This window comes from Condylura cristata, unplaced genomic scaffold (assembly GCF_000260355.1).
Source record: "Condylura cristata isolate star-nosed mole 26May11 unplaced genomic scaffold, ConCri1.0 scaffold00038, whole genome shotgun sequence".
In the NCBI taxonomy this organism is placed as follows: Eukaryota; Metazoa; Chordata; class Mammalia; order Eulipotyphla; family Talpidae; genus Condylura; species Condylura cristata.
In genome coordinates this window covers 8,772,018-8,785,193 of record NW_004567139.1, presented here as the reverse complement: position 1 = coordinate 8,785,193, position 13,176 = coordinate 8,772,018, and the positions used below count along the sequence as shown (strand labels likewise).

Here is a 13,176-nt window from a genome sequence, read left to right as displayed (position 1 = left end):
CTGGTGTGGTCCAGCCAGAAGCTGGCCAGCCTGGCATCATCCAGTTTGGTGTGGGTCAACCTGGCATGACCCAGCCTGGCATGGTCCAGCCCAGTGTGGATCAGACTGGTGTGGTCCAGCCAGAAGCTGGCCAGCCTGGCATCATCCAGTTCGGTGTGGGTCAACCTGGCATGGTCCAGTCCAGCATGGGTCCGCCTGATGTGGTCCAGTCAGGAGTGGGTCAGCCTGATGTGGGCCAGTCTGGTGTGAGCCAACCTGGTGTTGCCCTGCCCGGCGTGGCCTTGCCCGGTGTCGGTCAACCTGGCCTGGTCCAGTCTGGCATGGCCCTGCCTGGTGTGGGTCAACTTGGGGTGGGTCAACCTGGCCTGGTCCAGCCTGGAGTGGGTCAGCCGGGCATGGGTCAGCCTGGTCTGGTCCAGCCTGGCATGGGTCAACCTGGTGTGGCCCCACCTGGCATGGGTCAACCTGGTGTGGGTCAGCCTGGTCTGGTCCAGCCTGGTGTGGGTCAACCTGGCGTGGGTCAGCCTGGTGTGGCCCTGCCGGGCATGAGTCAACTTGACATGGGTCAACCTGGTCTGGTCCAGCCTGGCGTGGCCCCGCTGGGCATGGGTCAACTTGGCATGGGTCAACCTGGTCTGGTCCAGCCTGGCATGGCCCTGCCTGGCATGGGTCAACCTGGCATGGGTCAACCTGGTGTGGCCCCACCTGGTGTGGGTCAACCTGGCATGGGTCAACCTGGCATGGGTCAGCCTGGCGTGGCCCCACCTGGCGTGGATCAACCTGCCGTGGCCCCGCCTGGCATGGGTCAACCTGGTATGGGTCAACCTGGTCTGGTCCAGCCTGGTGTGGCCCCGCCTGGCATGGGTCAACCTGGCCTGGTCCAGCCTGGCATGGGTCAATCTGGCCTGGCCCCGCCTGGCATGGGTCACCGTGGTCTGGTCCAGCCTGGTGTGGCCCCTCCTGGCATGGGTCAGCCTGGTGTGGCCCTGCCTGGCATGGGTCAACCTGGCCTGGTCCAGCCTGGCGTAGGTCAACCTGGCATGGCCCCACCTGGCATGGGTCAACCTGGTCTGGTCCAGCCTGGTGTGGTCCCGCCTGGCATGGGTCAGCCTGGTCTGGTCCAGCCTGGCATGGCCCCTCCTGGCCTGGTGCAGCCTGGCATGGGTCAACCTGGCATGGGTCAACCTGGCCTGGTCCAGCCTGGCGTAGGTGAACCTGGAGTGAGTCCACCTGGCATGGATCAACCTGGCATGGGTCAGCCTGGTGTGGTCCAGCCTAGAAGAGGTCAGCCTGCCATGGGTCAGCGTGGCATAGTACAGCCTGGTTTGTTCCAGCCTGGCATGGCCCAGCCTGGTATAGGTCAGCCTAGCTCGACTGGAGCAGGTCAGCGTAGTTTGCTGCAACCTGGTGCTTACCAACCTCGTTTGGCACAGCCTTACACGGGTCAGCCCAGCTTGGTGATACCGCGAATGTATCACCCTCTTTTGGTCCAACCTAGAATGGATGAGCAAAGTTCAGTGCAGTCTGGGGTGGACGAGAGTGGTCCGGCCCAGCTTGGAATGGACCAGCATGGCTTGGGCCAACCTGGAGTAGGTCAGCAAGGATTTGCGCAACCTGGAATGTATCAGCGAGGTCTGATGCCCCCTGATGCAGGTCAGCAAGGCGTGGTCCCACCTGGGATGTATATGCCAGGTGTGCCGCAGCCGTGGGCAGCCTACCCTGACTTCCTGCACCCTGAAATGTATCCGCACGCTTTGGTCCAACCTAGAATGTATCAGCTTGGACCTGGCTCTGTGCAGCCTGGCGCAGATGAGGGTGGTTCGGTGCAGCCTGGCGCAGGTCAGCCTGGCACAGATGAGGGTAGTTCAGTGCAGCCTGGTGCAGGTCAGCCCGGTGTGGGTCAGCCCGGTGCGGGTCAGCCAGGTGCGGGTCAGCCCGGTGCGGGTCAGCCCGGTGTGGGTCAGCCCGGTGCGGGTCAGCCCGGTGTGGGTCAGCCTGGTGTGGGTCAGCCTGGTGTGGGTCAGCCTGGTGCGGGTCAGCCAGGTGCGGGTCCGCCTGTTTCAGAGCAGCCTGGCGCAGGTCAGCCTGGCGCAGGTCAGCCTGCAGTGTGGCAGCCTGGTTTGTTACCGCCCGATGCAAAGTCACGTGACTTTCTTCAACCTGGCATGGTCAGATCTGGTGCATACCCACCTGGTCTGGGCTACCCTGGTGCCTATCCCCACAGCTTTGTCCCGGCCGGGGCCTACCCTCGGGGCCTTGTCCCGGCCGGGGCCTACCCTCGGGGCCTTGTCCCGGCCGGGGCCTACCCTCGGGGCCTTGTCCCGGCCGGGGCCTACCCTCGGGGCCTTGTCCCGGCCGGGGCCTATCCACATGGGTTTATCCCGCCCGGGGCTGACCAGTACGGCTTGTTTCAACCTGGAGTAGATCCACGAGGCTTCATACTGCCAGACACAGACTCTCGTGGCTTTCCAGCCTTCCACGCAGACTCTCGAAGCTCCGTGCTACCGCACCAGTATCAGTACGGTGTGGAACCCCCTGGCAGCGCTCAGCACGGCCAGCCACCAGCAGCCCTGGCCAGTCAGGGCTTGCCCCCCCGGGGTGTGCGCCGAAAGGGCTTGGTGCGCCCTGGCGCCGTCCGGCCACCATCACGCACGCACGTGGTGGCCACGCACCCAGGTCAGCAGCCTCTGGGATCACCCGGTCCGGATCGGCCTGACCAGGCCACCCCGCACGTGGACGGGCCTAGCCAGGAATACGCCACCCTGGAGTCCCAGCAGCCCCTCAGTGTGGATAAGTTCACCCAGCTGGGCTTGGAGCCGAGCCAGCTTGACATCTCTGTGCCGACGGCTCCGGGCCAAGCTGTCCCCCCGGACTATGTCCAGCGAGTCTCATCGGAAGGCGGCGTCATTCAGGGCGACAGGCACGATTCGCTGGAGAAACTGACTCCAAACTTCCCCTTTGCGGTGGAAACGTTTCGCCTGATGGGAGAGCTTGTCAGCCTGTACACGGAGCTGAAGGAGAGCATAAAGGATCTGGACGAGGAGCAGGCCCACCTCACGGACCTCGAGAAGATCCAGCTCGTCCTGGCCTCCATGGGTGGGTGCCGGGTGCGGGCAGCGCCTGTGTCCGGCGTCAGGGGCGCGGCCTCCCTTGCCTGGGCTTTCTGGGCCCCGGGAGAGCGTGTCTGGGCCACTCTGGGCTCCCCTGTCGTCTTCGGGGTCCTGAGGAGAGAATTGAACCTGCAGTGGGGGGTTGGGGACAGAAGCAGGCTCCGACTCCGTGGTCAGACTCGGGGCACCAGCTGGGGAGAAGGGGGAGATGCTGGGAACAGCAGCGCTGGCGGCTGGGGGTGGCGAGACATAATGCTGAAGAACTAACTTGACCTTTGCCTGGTCACCACCGGGCTTTAGCGCTGGGTGGGATTGTGGGTCAGTGTTCCCAAGGTCCTTTGGGTTATTAGGCTCTGGGGGAACTTTTTGTGGGGGCCCCTGGCCCCACCTTCGCCCCTCTCCCGGGTCCCCAGAGAGGCAACACAGCGATGAACAGGTCCTTCTCGGGTCCTCTCACGGTGGGGCGGGCGTCGGGCCCCAAGTTACTCCGAACATGCGCTCTGGCTTCGCTCCTCAGTCCAGAAGACGATGCCCTCGGACCTGCAGGAGCAGCTGAAGTCCTTGAAGAGCCTGACCAAAGACCTCCGGCAGGAAAGAGCCAAAGTAGGTCCGGAGGCGGCTGCCGCTCTGCCTGGGCACCCCCTTTCCTTGCCCTCCGGGTGGGCGCCCTCTCGCCGGGTCACGGAGGTGGGCCACGCCAGCCCCTCGGGGCCTCGCGGCCGCGTCTGACCTAAGGCGCGCCGTGCCCGTCCCTGGAGGGTGCTGGCTCGCCCGTTGCCCTCAAACCCCTGGCCCGAGCAGGGTCAGAGACGAGGGTGGTGGCCACCAGGGCGGCAGGAAGCGGCTGGATAGGGAGGGGGGCGCTCAGAGGCTCTTAGCCAGCTGACAACTCCAGTGTGCCACCCTCCTCTCCCATGGGGCGGGTAGCTGGAGAGGATTGAGAAGATTCTGGAGAGCGGAGACCTAGAAAGAGGAAAGGAGCTGAAGCCTGACCAGCTGAGCTTGCAGCTGGGCCTCCTCAGGTAAAGCACCCCAGCCAGTGCTGCCATCACGGGCTCCAGCCCGCGGGTGTCAGAACCCACCGCTGGCCTCTGCCTCGGGGCCCCTCGTCTAGTGCAGGCGCTGGGGGCCGCCCCGGGCTCATTCCGTTGAGTCGGAGGAGAGTTTGTTAGCTCAGCCGGGCTGGGCCTCAACCCTCCAGCCTCTCGGCCAGCGCCCAGGGCACCCTGGCAGGACAGGTCAGGCCTGGGACTCCCAGGAGGTGGGACATTCTCCCCCCGTCCCTGATGGCACCCGTGGGCCCTGGGCCTGGGCTGGGGGGCCAGGCTGACCGCTGTCCACACAGACTCACCGTGTCTGACATCGAGAAGGAACTGGCGGAGCTGAGGGAGAGTCAAGAGCGGGGCAAGGCCACCATGGAAAACTCCGTGTCTGAAGCCTCACTCTACCTGCAGGGCCAGGTGAGGACTCCGGGCTCCTTGGCCGCAGGGACTGGGCTCTTCCTGCTCAGAGCTGGCCGTGGATTTGGGGGCTGCCCTGCCTCTGAACGCTGCCCAGGTTCCCCGCAAGGTGTTTTGGGGAAGGTGGTACCTAGGGTTCAGTCCCCTGGTCCAAAGCTGGCCCTGGGGCCACAGGTGCGCCAGCAGGTATGTCCCTGTGGCAAGAGGAAGGTGCCTCTCTGGGTACTGTCTGCCGTAAAGGCTCCCCATCTTTGTTTATTTACTTATTTAATATAATAATTTAATTTTCCATCATTTGGTGCCCACCTCAGTTGTCATCCCCAGGGGCTTCCCATCACTAGATCACCCTGTGCCAGCACTATAGTTCCGTGCACCCCCCATTTTTTATTTAAAGGTTATTTGTGCGTACAGAACTGGGGTACAGGCCAGAGGCTCAGGGGCGGTGAGAGGCTTCCCCAGAGACAGAGCGGGGAGCAGAACAGGCAGATCGAGGAAGTCCACTGCTGAGGGGAGCAGCGAGCGGGTCAGGAGAGGTCTGCCGCGCCCTGTGGTCACCTCCGGGGCAGGCGGGAATCGAACTCATGCGGAAGTGGCTCCAGCTTCTCAGTGCAGTGCTTTAACCCGCTGCGCCACCAGGGAAGGCCTATAGTTGTTCATTTTTTTTTTTTAAAGATTTATTTATTTGTACATACAGAACTGGGGTACAGGCCAGAGGCTCAGGGCCGGTGAGAGGCTTCACCAGAGACAGAGTGGGGAGCAGAACAGGCAGATTGACGAAGTACACTGCTGAGGGGAGCAGCGAGCGGGTCAGGAGAGGTCTGCCGCGCCCTGTGGTCACCTCCGGGGCAGGCGGGAATCAAACTCATGCGGAAGTGGCTCCAGCTTCTCAGTGCAGTGCTTTAACCCGCTGCGCCACCAGGGAAGGCCTATAGTTGTTCATTTTTATTATTATTTTCCCCCTGGTCCTTTACGCTCCTGCTATGAGTGAGACCATCCGGTGTTTTTCCTTTTCTTTCTGGCTTATTTCACGAAGCATGATCCCTTCCAGCTCCATCCATGCTGCTGCAAAGGCATGAGTTTATCTTTTTGATTGCTGAGTAATATTCCATTATGTCAATGGACCACATCTTTTTACTCCGGTCATCCACTTTTGGGTGTTTGGGTTGATTCCATGTCTTTCCTACTGTAAATAAGGCAGCAATAAACATGCTTTCCCCCATCTTTTAAAAATTCCATATACCCTAAAACTCAACCTCCACAAGCACACAGGGTAGTTCTAAGTGCAATTACAAAGTTGTGTAGCCATCACTATGATGGATTTCCAGAGTGTTTCATTTCCCCAAAAGAAGCCCCAGGTACTTCTCTTCACGCCTCTGACACACATGCATCTACTTTCTGTTTCTGTGAACTCATCTGTTCTATGATCTTCACATCCATGGAGTCACACAGAATGTGGCCTTTTGTATCTGGTTTTCCCTCTTCACATGTTTTTTGGGGTGCTATCTATAGTTGCATGGAGTTTGCCTTTTTATGGCCAAGTAATATTCCACGTGTAGTCATACCACCACTAACTTACCCATTCATTAGTACAAGGACATTTAGGTTGTTTCTGCCACTTGGACATTATGAAAAGCATCGCTGTGAACCCTGGTATACAATGCTCGGTGTAGAGCCATTTCGTGTGGCCATTGGCCTGTGTGTGGAATGACCGGGTGAAGTGATACCTCTGTTTAAGCATTTGCAGAGCTCCCCAGAGACAGAGCGGGGAGCAGAACAGGCAGATCGATGAAGTCCACTGTCAAGGGGAGCAGCGGGCGGGTCAGGAGAGGTCTGCCGCTCCCTGTGGGTCACCTCCAGGGCGGGCGGGAATCGAACTCATGCGGAAGCGGCTTTAGCTTCTCAGTGCTGTGCTGTAACCCGCTGCGCCCCCAGGGAGGGCCCACTGTTCAAATTCTTTACCATCTTCTCACTGGGCTTGTCTTCTTGATCACGTCCACTTTTACTCTAGAGTGACACTGTCCTTATCACCCCAGAATAGTCCCAGTGAGGAGGGCCAGGAAGCATCCTGAGTGCACAGGAAGGGTCAGTTAGAGGTCTCAGGCCACAGTGGCTCCGGTCAGCAGCCTCGTCATGCAAGAGGCCACACTCTGGATTACCCCCAGGGTGGCCGGGCAGCGGCGCTGCAGCCCTGCCAGCCCAGGCCGGCTGTGCTGTGGCCTGAGCAGCCGCACCTGCCCCTCCAAAGCGCCCTCCCGGCCTCCCGCACCTCCAGAGATGCTGCTCCCCACCGGGCAGGCCTCCCCTGCTGTCCAGCCCCCTTCCAGCGCCCCGACCTCCTCCGTCCTCAGGCTGCTGCTCCCCCTGGCCGCCTTCCTCAAGTCTCTGCTGGCCTCTCTCTCCTAGAGAGAACTAGTTCATCGTCCTCTGTTCTGGGCCCTGGGGCAGACTCTTCTGGACACTTGAGAAGTCAGGCTCCCGGGCACCAGCCGCAGGCCAGCTGGCCAGAGGAGCTGGGCTGACAGTCCCTGGGTGCGCTCTGGCATGGGTACCGCCCCTCCCTGTGGCCGGGCCCAGCACGGGGTCCCTGAGCCCATCCTTATGGGGGCGTGGCCTCTGGAGACCCCAGGGCAGCGGGAGGGGTCTGCGCCTGGCCTGGCCGGTCACTTTCATGCTAAGTGGGAACGGAGCCTGGGCCAGCCCCTCACGCCCCGGGGCGCCAGCGCGCGGGGCAGCACCTGCAGAGGGCCATGGCCAGCCCCCTGTGGCCCTGAGCTGGAGGAGTGACCGCACACTCCCTCCCCAGAACGCTGCGCCTGGGTCAGCGCCAGGCCGGCGGCTCCTACGGGCCTTGCGATGAGGGGCCGGGGTGGCCACCCGCAGCCCGCACTGCCTGCGTGGGCGGCACGTGGCCAGGGTGCGCTCACCGCCTCGCCTGCCTTCTCGCCGCTCCCAGCTGGACAAGCTCCGGACGATCATTGAGAACATGCTGGCCTCCTCCTCCACGCTGCTGTCCATGAGCATGGTTCCGCAGAAGACCCTGATAGCCCAGTCTCCGGGCGAGGTCAACCCCAAGGCCGCCTGCCCGGCCTGCAGCCTGGACCTGGGCCACCAGGTCAGCCTGCTGGTGCAGCGCTACGAGCAGCTGCAGGACATGGTCAGCAGCCTGGCGGCCTCCCGGCCCTCCAAGAAGGCCAAGCTGCAGGGCCAGGTGAGCCCCGGCCCGCTGGCGCAGCCACAGGCCCGCGGGGGCCGAGCCCAGGGGCAGCCAGCTGAGTGCGTCCCGAGGGCGGGGAGAGCGTCCAGGCCCCGCGTGGACCCCCGCAGCGACGCAGAGGCCCCGTCCCGCAGGCGCGTCAGGCCAGGGCGTGGCAGAGCGGGCTCCGGGCCGCCACGGAGGACCCGTGCCGGCGGGTGTCTAGGGTGCGGGCGCAGCTTGCGCCGGAGTCCGAAGGCCCCTTTAGGCGTCTCAGGCCCTCCCGATCGCCGCTGACGGACGGGCAGTCGGCGGGGGCAGGAGGCGCCGCCCGGGGCTGGGGTCTGGGGCTCAGTCTCAGCCTGAAGCAGGGAACTCAGGGCCGGCGGCCTCGCTGCGGCACCCCGACAGCCTCCGGAGCCTCGGGAGGTGGCCGGGGCCTCCTGGTGGGTGGACCGAGGGGCGGTGAGCCCTCCCCGCTGTCGGCGGGAGCGGTGGGGTCTCCCAGAGCCGGAACCGGGTCTGAAGATGGCTCTGCGCCAGCGGCTGCTTGAGCGCCGGCTCGGCTCCCGAGGGGCCCACCCCAGTGCCGCCAGCGGCTTCGGGGAGCCCCCTTCCCTCTCGCTCAGGATGAAGAGCTGCTGGGCCACGTCCAGAGCGCCATCCTGCAGGTGCAGGGCGACTGCGAGAAGCTCAACATCACCACCAGCAGCCTCATCGAGGACCACCGCCAGAAGCAGAAGGACATCGACGTGAGGCGGGGCGCGGCGGGCGGGCGGCGCCCCCCTGCCCCGCCCTCCCTGTGCTCAGCCCCGCTCCCTGCAGGTGCTGTACCAGGGCATAGAGAAGCTGCAGAAGGAAAAGGCCAACAGGGAGCACCTGGACATGGAGATCGGCGTGGTGAGGGCCGGGCCAGGGCCGCTGGGGTCGCGCTGACCCGCGTCTGCCAGCCGGAAGTGAAGGGGCGGGGGGCTCCCAGTCGCCCTGGGGTGACAGGGGAGCGGGGTCCCTCCCTGGCGCTCGCCCACCGGGGCCGCCGCCTCTCCCCCTCGGCAGAAAGCCGACAAGAGCGCCCTGGCAGCCAAGGTGAGCCGCGTCCAGTTTGACGCCACCACAGAGCAGCTGAACCACATGATGCAGGAGCTGGTGGCCAAGATGAGCGGGCAGGAGCAGGACTGGCAGAAGATGGTGGACAAGCTCCTGCTGGAAATGGACAGCAAGGTGGGCAGCAGGCCCCCCCGGCCCCGGCTGGGGCAGCGCCACCTTGTGCGGGCGGGCACTGGCGTCCGGTGGCCTTCTCAGAGCGCCTGTCCCCGCCGCCTCCCACCCGCAGCTGGACCGCCTGGAGCTGGACCCGGTGAAGCAGCTGCTGGAGGACCGCTGGAAGTCCCTGCGGCAGCAGCTCAAAGAGCGCTCCCCGCTCTACCAGGCGGACGAGGCCGCCGCCATGCGGAGGTGCGGCTGCCCCGCTGATGGCTGCGCTGGCCGGTCCCGGCCGTCCTGGGGCGCCCGGCCGGGCTCGAGCGCCGCGTTTCCGCTCATGGCCGCCAGGGGGCGCCCGAGGCCCACGCGGTCCCCACCCGGCCCAGGGCCCTTAGGAACCTGCCGTTGGGCTTCGAGCTCAGCCAGGTGGGCTTTGGAGTGTGCCCGAGTGTCCAGGAGCAGGCTGGCCTGGCCTCGGGGCCGGAGAGCCGAGCCCCGGGCCCAGCCCGCGGCCCAGCCCGCTGGCCCCCGGGGGTCTCCGCTCAGACCCTGGGGTGCGCTCACCCTCGCCACGCCCTTCCACCAGGCAGCTGCTGGTCCACTTCCACTGCCTCTCCTGTGACCGTCCGCTGGAGACGCCGGTGACTGGACAGTGAGTGGCGGCGTGGGGCACCCCGCGCTCCTCCACAGCCTCCTGCCTCCGAGGCCGCGGCCCTCCCTGGCCGCCCGGCGGCTCACCCCGCCCTCGCGGGCCCTCCCTCTGCCCTCGCCAGGATCATCCCCATGACGCCCGTGGGCCCGGGCCTGCCCGGCCACCGCTCCACCCGCCCCTACACCGTCTTCGAGCTGGAGCAGATCCGGCAGCAGGGCCGCAGGTAGGGGCAGCACAGGCCCGGGCCGCCCCGCCCTGCCCGCCCAGCGCTGGGCCTTCCCCTGGGCCTGCCCTCGGCCTGCGAGCTGTGGACAGGGCTCCTGCCTCCTGCTTAAGGCGGGCGACTCGGGTGCGGCCCAGGGTCTGCGCCCGTGGCTCGGCCCCGCCCCCTCACGCCGGTGTCCCCCTCGTGCAGCTCCCTGAAGCTGGGCGGCCCCTTCGGCCGGGGCGACCTGGGCCAGGTGGAGCGCAGCGTGGGGCGCCTCCGCACCATGCACTCCAAGATGCTGATGGACATCGAGAAGGTGCAGGTCCACTTCGGGGGCTCGGTCAAGGCCAGCAGCCAGATGATCCGTGAGCTGCTGCAGGCCCAGTGCCTCGGCTCCCCCTGCTACAAGCGGTAGGAGGAGCAGACGGGCCCTGGCGGGCGCCCCCAACCCCTCAGGCTGCGGGAATGTGGGGCGCATGCGCACCGGTGCCCAGCGGGGCGGGGTGCCGTCCTCACCCGCCCCCGCTCCCAGGCCCCCCGATCCCGCAGAGCTGGCTGCCCTGGGCCGGCCCCCAGCAGCGGGTGCCCCGTGCCCCCTGCTGGGGTGACCCCTCTGTCCTGCGCAGGGACACCTCGGACTATACCTACTCCACGGTGCCCCGGCGCTGCGGGGGCAGCCACACGCTCACCTACCCCTACCGCCGCAGCCGCCTGCAGCACCTGCCCCAGGGCCTGTGCCCCATCGAGGAGATCCAGATCGCCATGAAGGTGGGGGCCCACGGGGGGCTCCGATGCGGCCCCACTTCTCAAGTGGTCTGGAGAAACCACTGGTGGCCACCGGCCCCTGGGCTTGAGGACCCGGCTGCCGCTCTGGCTGCACCAGGGAGTTGGGGGGACGGTCGGACCCTGGTGGGGGAGGGGGAGGGGGAAAGCCAGCTCTGGGCGCCCAGGTAACAGCCCGGCACCCCCGCAGCACGACGAGGTGGACATCTTGGGCCTGGACGGACATATCTACAAGGGACGGATGGCTACACGGCTGCCGGGCGTCCTGGGCAAGGACGGTGAGTACCGGGGCGCCGAGGGGCCCCCCGCTTCCTGCACAGGTCCCACAGGCCCCTCTGCCTCCTGCAGGCCTGGCCCCTTCCTCTTCTAGTTCCAGACACTCGGGTCCCCAAGAGCCCCCCGCGGCACCGGCAGGTGGAGGAGACCCCAGTCCCGGCTGGGGCGTCCGGCCCCTCTCACTGGCCTCGGCTCAGACGCCCCGGCCTGCCTGCTGCCTCCGCCACCTCCCATCCTCTCCTGGCCAGGGCCCCCTGACCCGGGCCCCCCCCCCCAGAACCCCGTCCTCCAAGGCCCTGCGGCGGGTCCCCCGGGCTTCCCTGAACGCCTGCCGCCGGCTCGCCGTGCCTGGGGCATGCCGCACCCTCCCCTGGGAACCGCAAACCCGGCGGCACTCGCCAGGCCCTGGCCGGGGCCGCGTGCGCAGGGCCTCGCGCAGCTGAGGCGGGAGGGTGGACGGGTGGACGACGGGTGACCGGAGCGCTGCTCAGGGCCCACCCCTGAGTTGAGATGGCGGAGGCCCCCCCGGGGCTGGCGGCGAGCCCCCTCTGTCCCGCTCCAGGCCCCCTGCCCCTCCCGCCTTGGCCTCTCGAGCTGACCTCACCCTGTGGTCCCCGCCAGCCGCAGGGATGCCCAAGAAGGCCAAGCTGTCCCGGCTGCCCCTGCAGCGCCAGCAGCCGCCCCGGGAGCACAGCCAGCTGCCCTCGCGGCCCCAGAGCGCACAGATGCTGCCCGGGAGCAGCTCAGGTACCGGCGGGGCTGGAGGAGGGGCGGGCCGGGGCGGGTGGAGGCCGGGTGGAGGCCGGGTGGAGGCCGGACGTCTCAGGGTGGGCACAGGGCGGCCCCAACCCCGGTCCGGCCTGGCCCGCGCCTGCTCCTGCTGTCGGCCCTGGGGCCCCACGTGCCGGGTGGGGTGGGGGTGAGGGCGGCTTGGGGAGCCCGACTCCCTCATCTGCTCCCACCCCCCGGAACTGAATCCTGACCGCAGTCAGGGCGCCGCGGGTCCCCCAGACCCAGCCACGTGTGGGGGCCAGAGAGGGCCACTTCCCAGCGAGGCTCAGCAGCCCGGCCCTCCCCCACGTGACCCTCGGGTGCTGGGTTAGTCGCGCCCCTGCTCTGGCGGGGAGCTGCCGGCCAGTAACACTGCGGTGGCCCCACCCCTCGAGCCTCTGTACCCCAGTTCCAGCACTCGCGAGAGCCTGGGCGAGGGGGGACAAGCCCAGCTGGTGGAGGTCATGGCGCCTCTCCTCTGTGGCGGGGCCCTGACACGGACACGCCAGCTGCTGTCCTCGGGCCGACGCCGAGAGGCAGGGGCTGAGCTCGCTGCCGCTGAGGCACCCGGGGCCCAGAGAGGCCAAGGTATTTGCCCGGGGTCACACAGCTGGAGCTGAGTTCAGAGCCCGCTGCCGGGGCTGGTAACCAGGGGCCCGCGAGAAGAGCTTTCAGTGGCGGGTAGGCGTCGCCCGTGACCCTCCCCGGGCCGTGCCCTCGGGCGCTCGTGTCCTGCCGGCCTCGGTGGGCCGCGCCACTCCCGCCCGGTGACTGAGAAGCAGGAGGGGGCGGCCAGGGCAGACACTCGCAGTGCGTGGGGACTGCGCGGGCCTGCGCCAGCAGCGTCCCCGAGGGAGGCCCCCCCCCCCCGTGGCGGTGGCGTGAGGGGCTTCCCCTCCTGCAGGCAGGGGGGCTCGGCGCCCCGCTCAGCTCTGACCAGCCCCACTCTGGCTGCTGGGCCGGGGCGAGGCGGAGCCAGCTCAGCCCTCCCCTCTCGCAGCTCCTTCCAGCCAGCGCAAAGACAGACCCCTGTCCTCCGAGGGCCGCCTCTCCCAGCTCAACACAGCCGGCCAGTCCAGCCCCAGCGAGCTGGGGAGCCTGCCAGAGGGGCTGCACATGGACGTGCCCCCCGGGGAGGGGCTCGCGGAGCCCACCCGGGACCACGGTCCCAGCCGCGGACGAGCAGAGCTATGAATAAACATTCAGGAAGCAGCTCGCCGCGAGGCCTTTCTGGTCCCAGCTCGGGGTCAGGAGGGGCTCTGGGGCCAGGCCTGCCGGCGGCCCCCAGAGGGTGCTGGGCTTCGGAGCTGGGCTCCACCCAGTGGAGGAGGAGGTGGCCCAGGCCAGGCCCAGGCCCAGGCCCCGAGCCCGCCGTGGGGCCCGCTCCCACCTAATGGTTGGCGCTGCCTCCCGGTCTGGGGAGACCAGCTCTGGCCTCGGGGTGCTCGGGCCAGACTGAAGCACAGGGCCTCGAGCTGCGTCCTGGGACAGAGGACACAGGTCCCGGCTTGGCTCCCGGG

The 13,176-nt window shown here is 66.9% G+C and overlaps 1 protein-coding gene across 1 annotated transcript in view; it reads left to right on the top strand.

The window, feature by feature from the left end:
- Nucleotides 1-12,850, top strand: part of QRICH2 (glutamine rich 2) — an 18,504-nt gene extending 5,654 nt beyond the window's left edge. The window contains exons 8-26 of the mRNA XM_012733001.1: nt 15-1,220; nt 1,434-1,632; nt 1,924-2,053; nt 2,225-3,096; nt 3,628-3,713; nt 4,038-4,132; nt 4,456-4,570; nt 7,524-7,778; nt 8,393-8,515; nt 8,589-8,663; nt 8,820-8,984; nt 9,097-9,218; nt 9,553-9,618; nt 9,740-9,841; nt 10,034-10,237; nt 10,453-10,594; nt 10,800-10,887; nt 11,507-11,632; nt 12,657-12,850. Of these exons, the coding sequence (XP_012588455.1) occupies nt 15-1,220; nt 1,434-1,632; nt 1,924-2,053; nt 2,225-3,096; nt 3,628-3,713; nt 4,038-4,132; nt 4,456-4,570; nt 7,524-7,778; nt 8,393-8,515; nt 8,589-8,663; nt 8,820-8,984; nt 9,097-9,218; nt 9,553-9,618; nt 9,740-9,841; nt 10,034-10,237; nt 10,453-10,594; nt 10,800-10,887; nt 11,507-11,632; nt 12,657-12,850 (4,365 nt within the window). The remainder of the gene's footprint in view (nt 1-14; nt 1,221-1,433; nt 1,633-1,923; nt 2,054-2,224; nt 3,097-3,627; nt 3,714-4,037; nt 4,133-4,455; nt 4,571-7,523; nt 7,779-8,392; nt 8,516-8,588; nt 8,664-8,819; nt 8,985-9,096; nt 9,219-9,552; nt 9,619-9,739; nt 9,842-10,033; nt 10,238-10,452; nt 10,595-10,799; nt 10,888-11,506; nt 11,633-12,656) is intronic.
- The last annotated feature ends 326 nt before the right edge of the window (nt 12,851-13,176 follow it).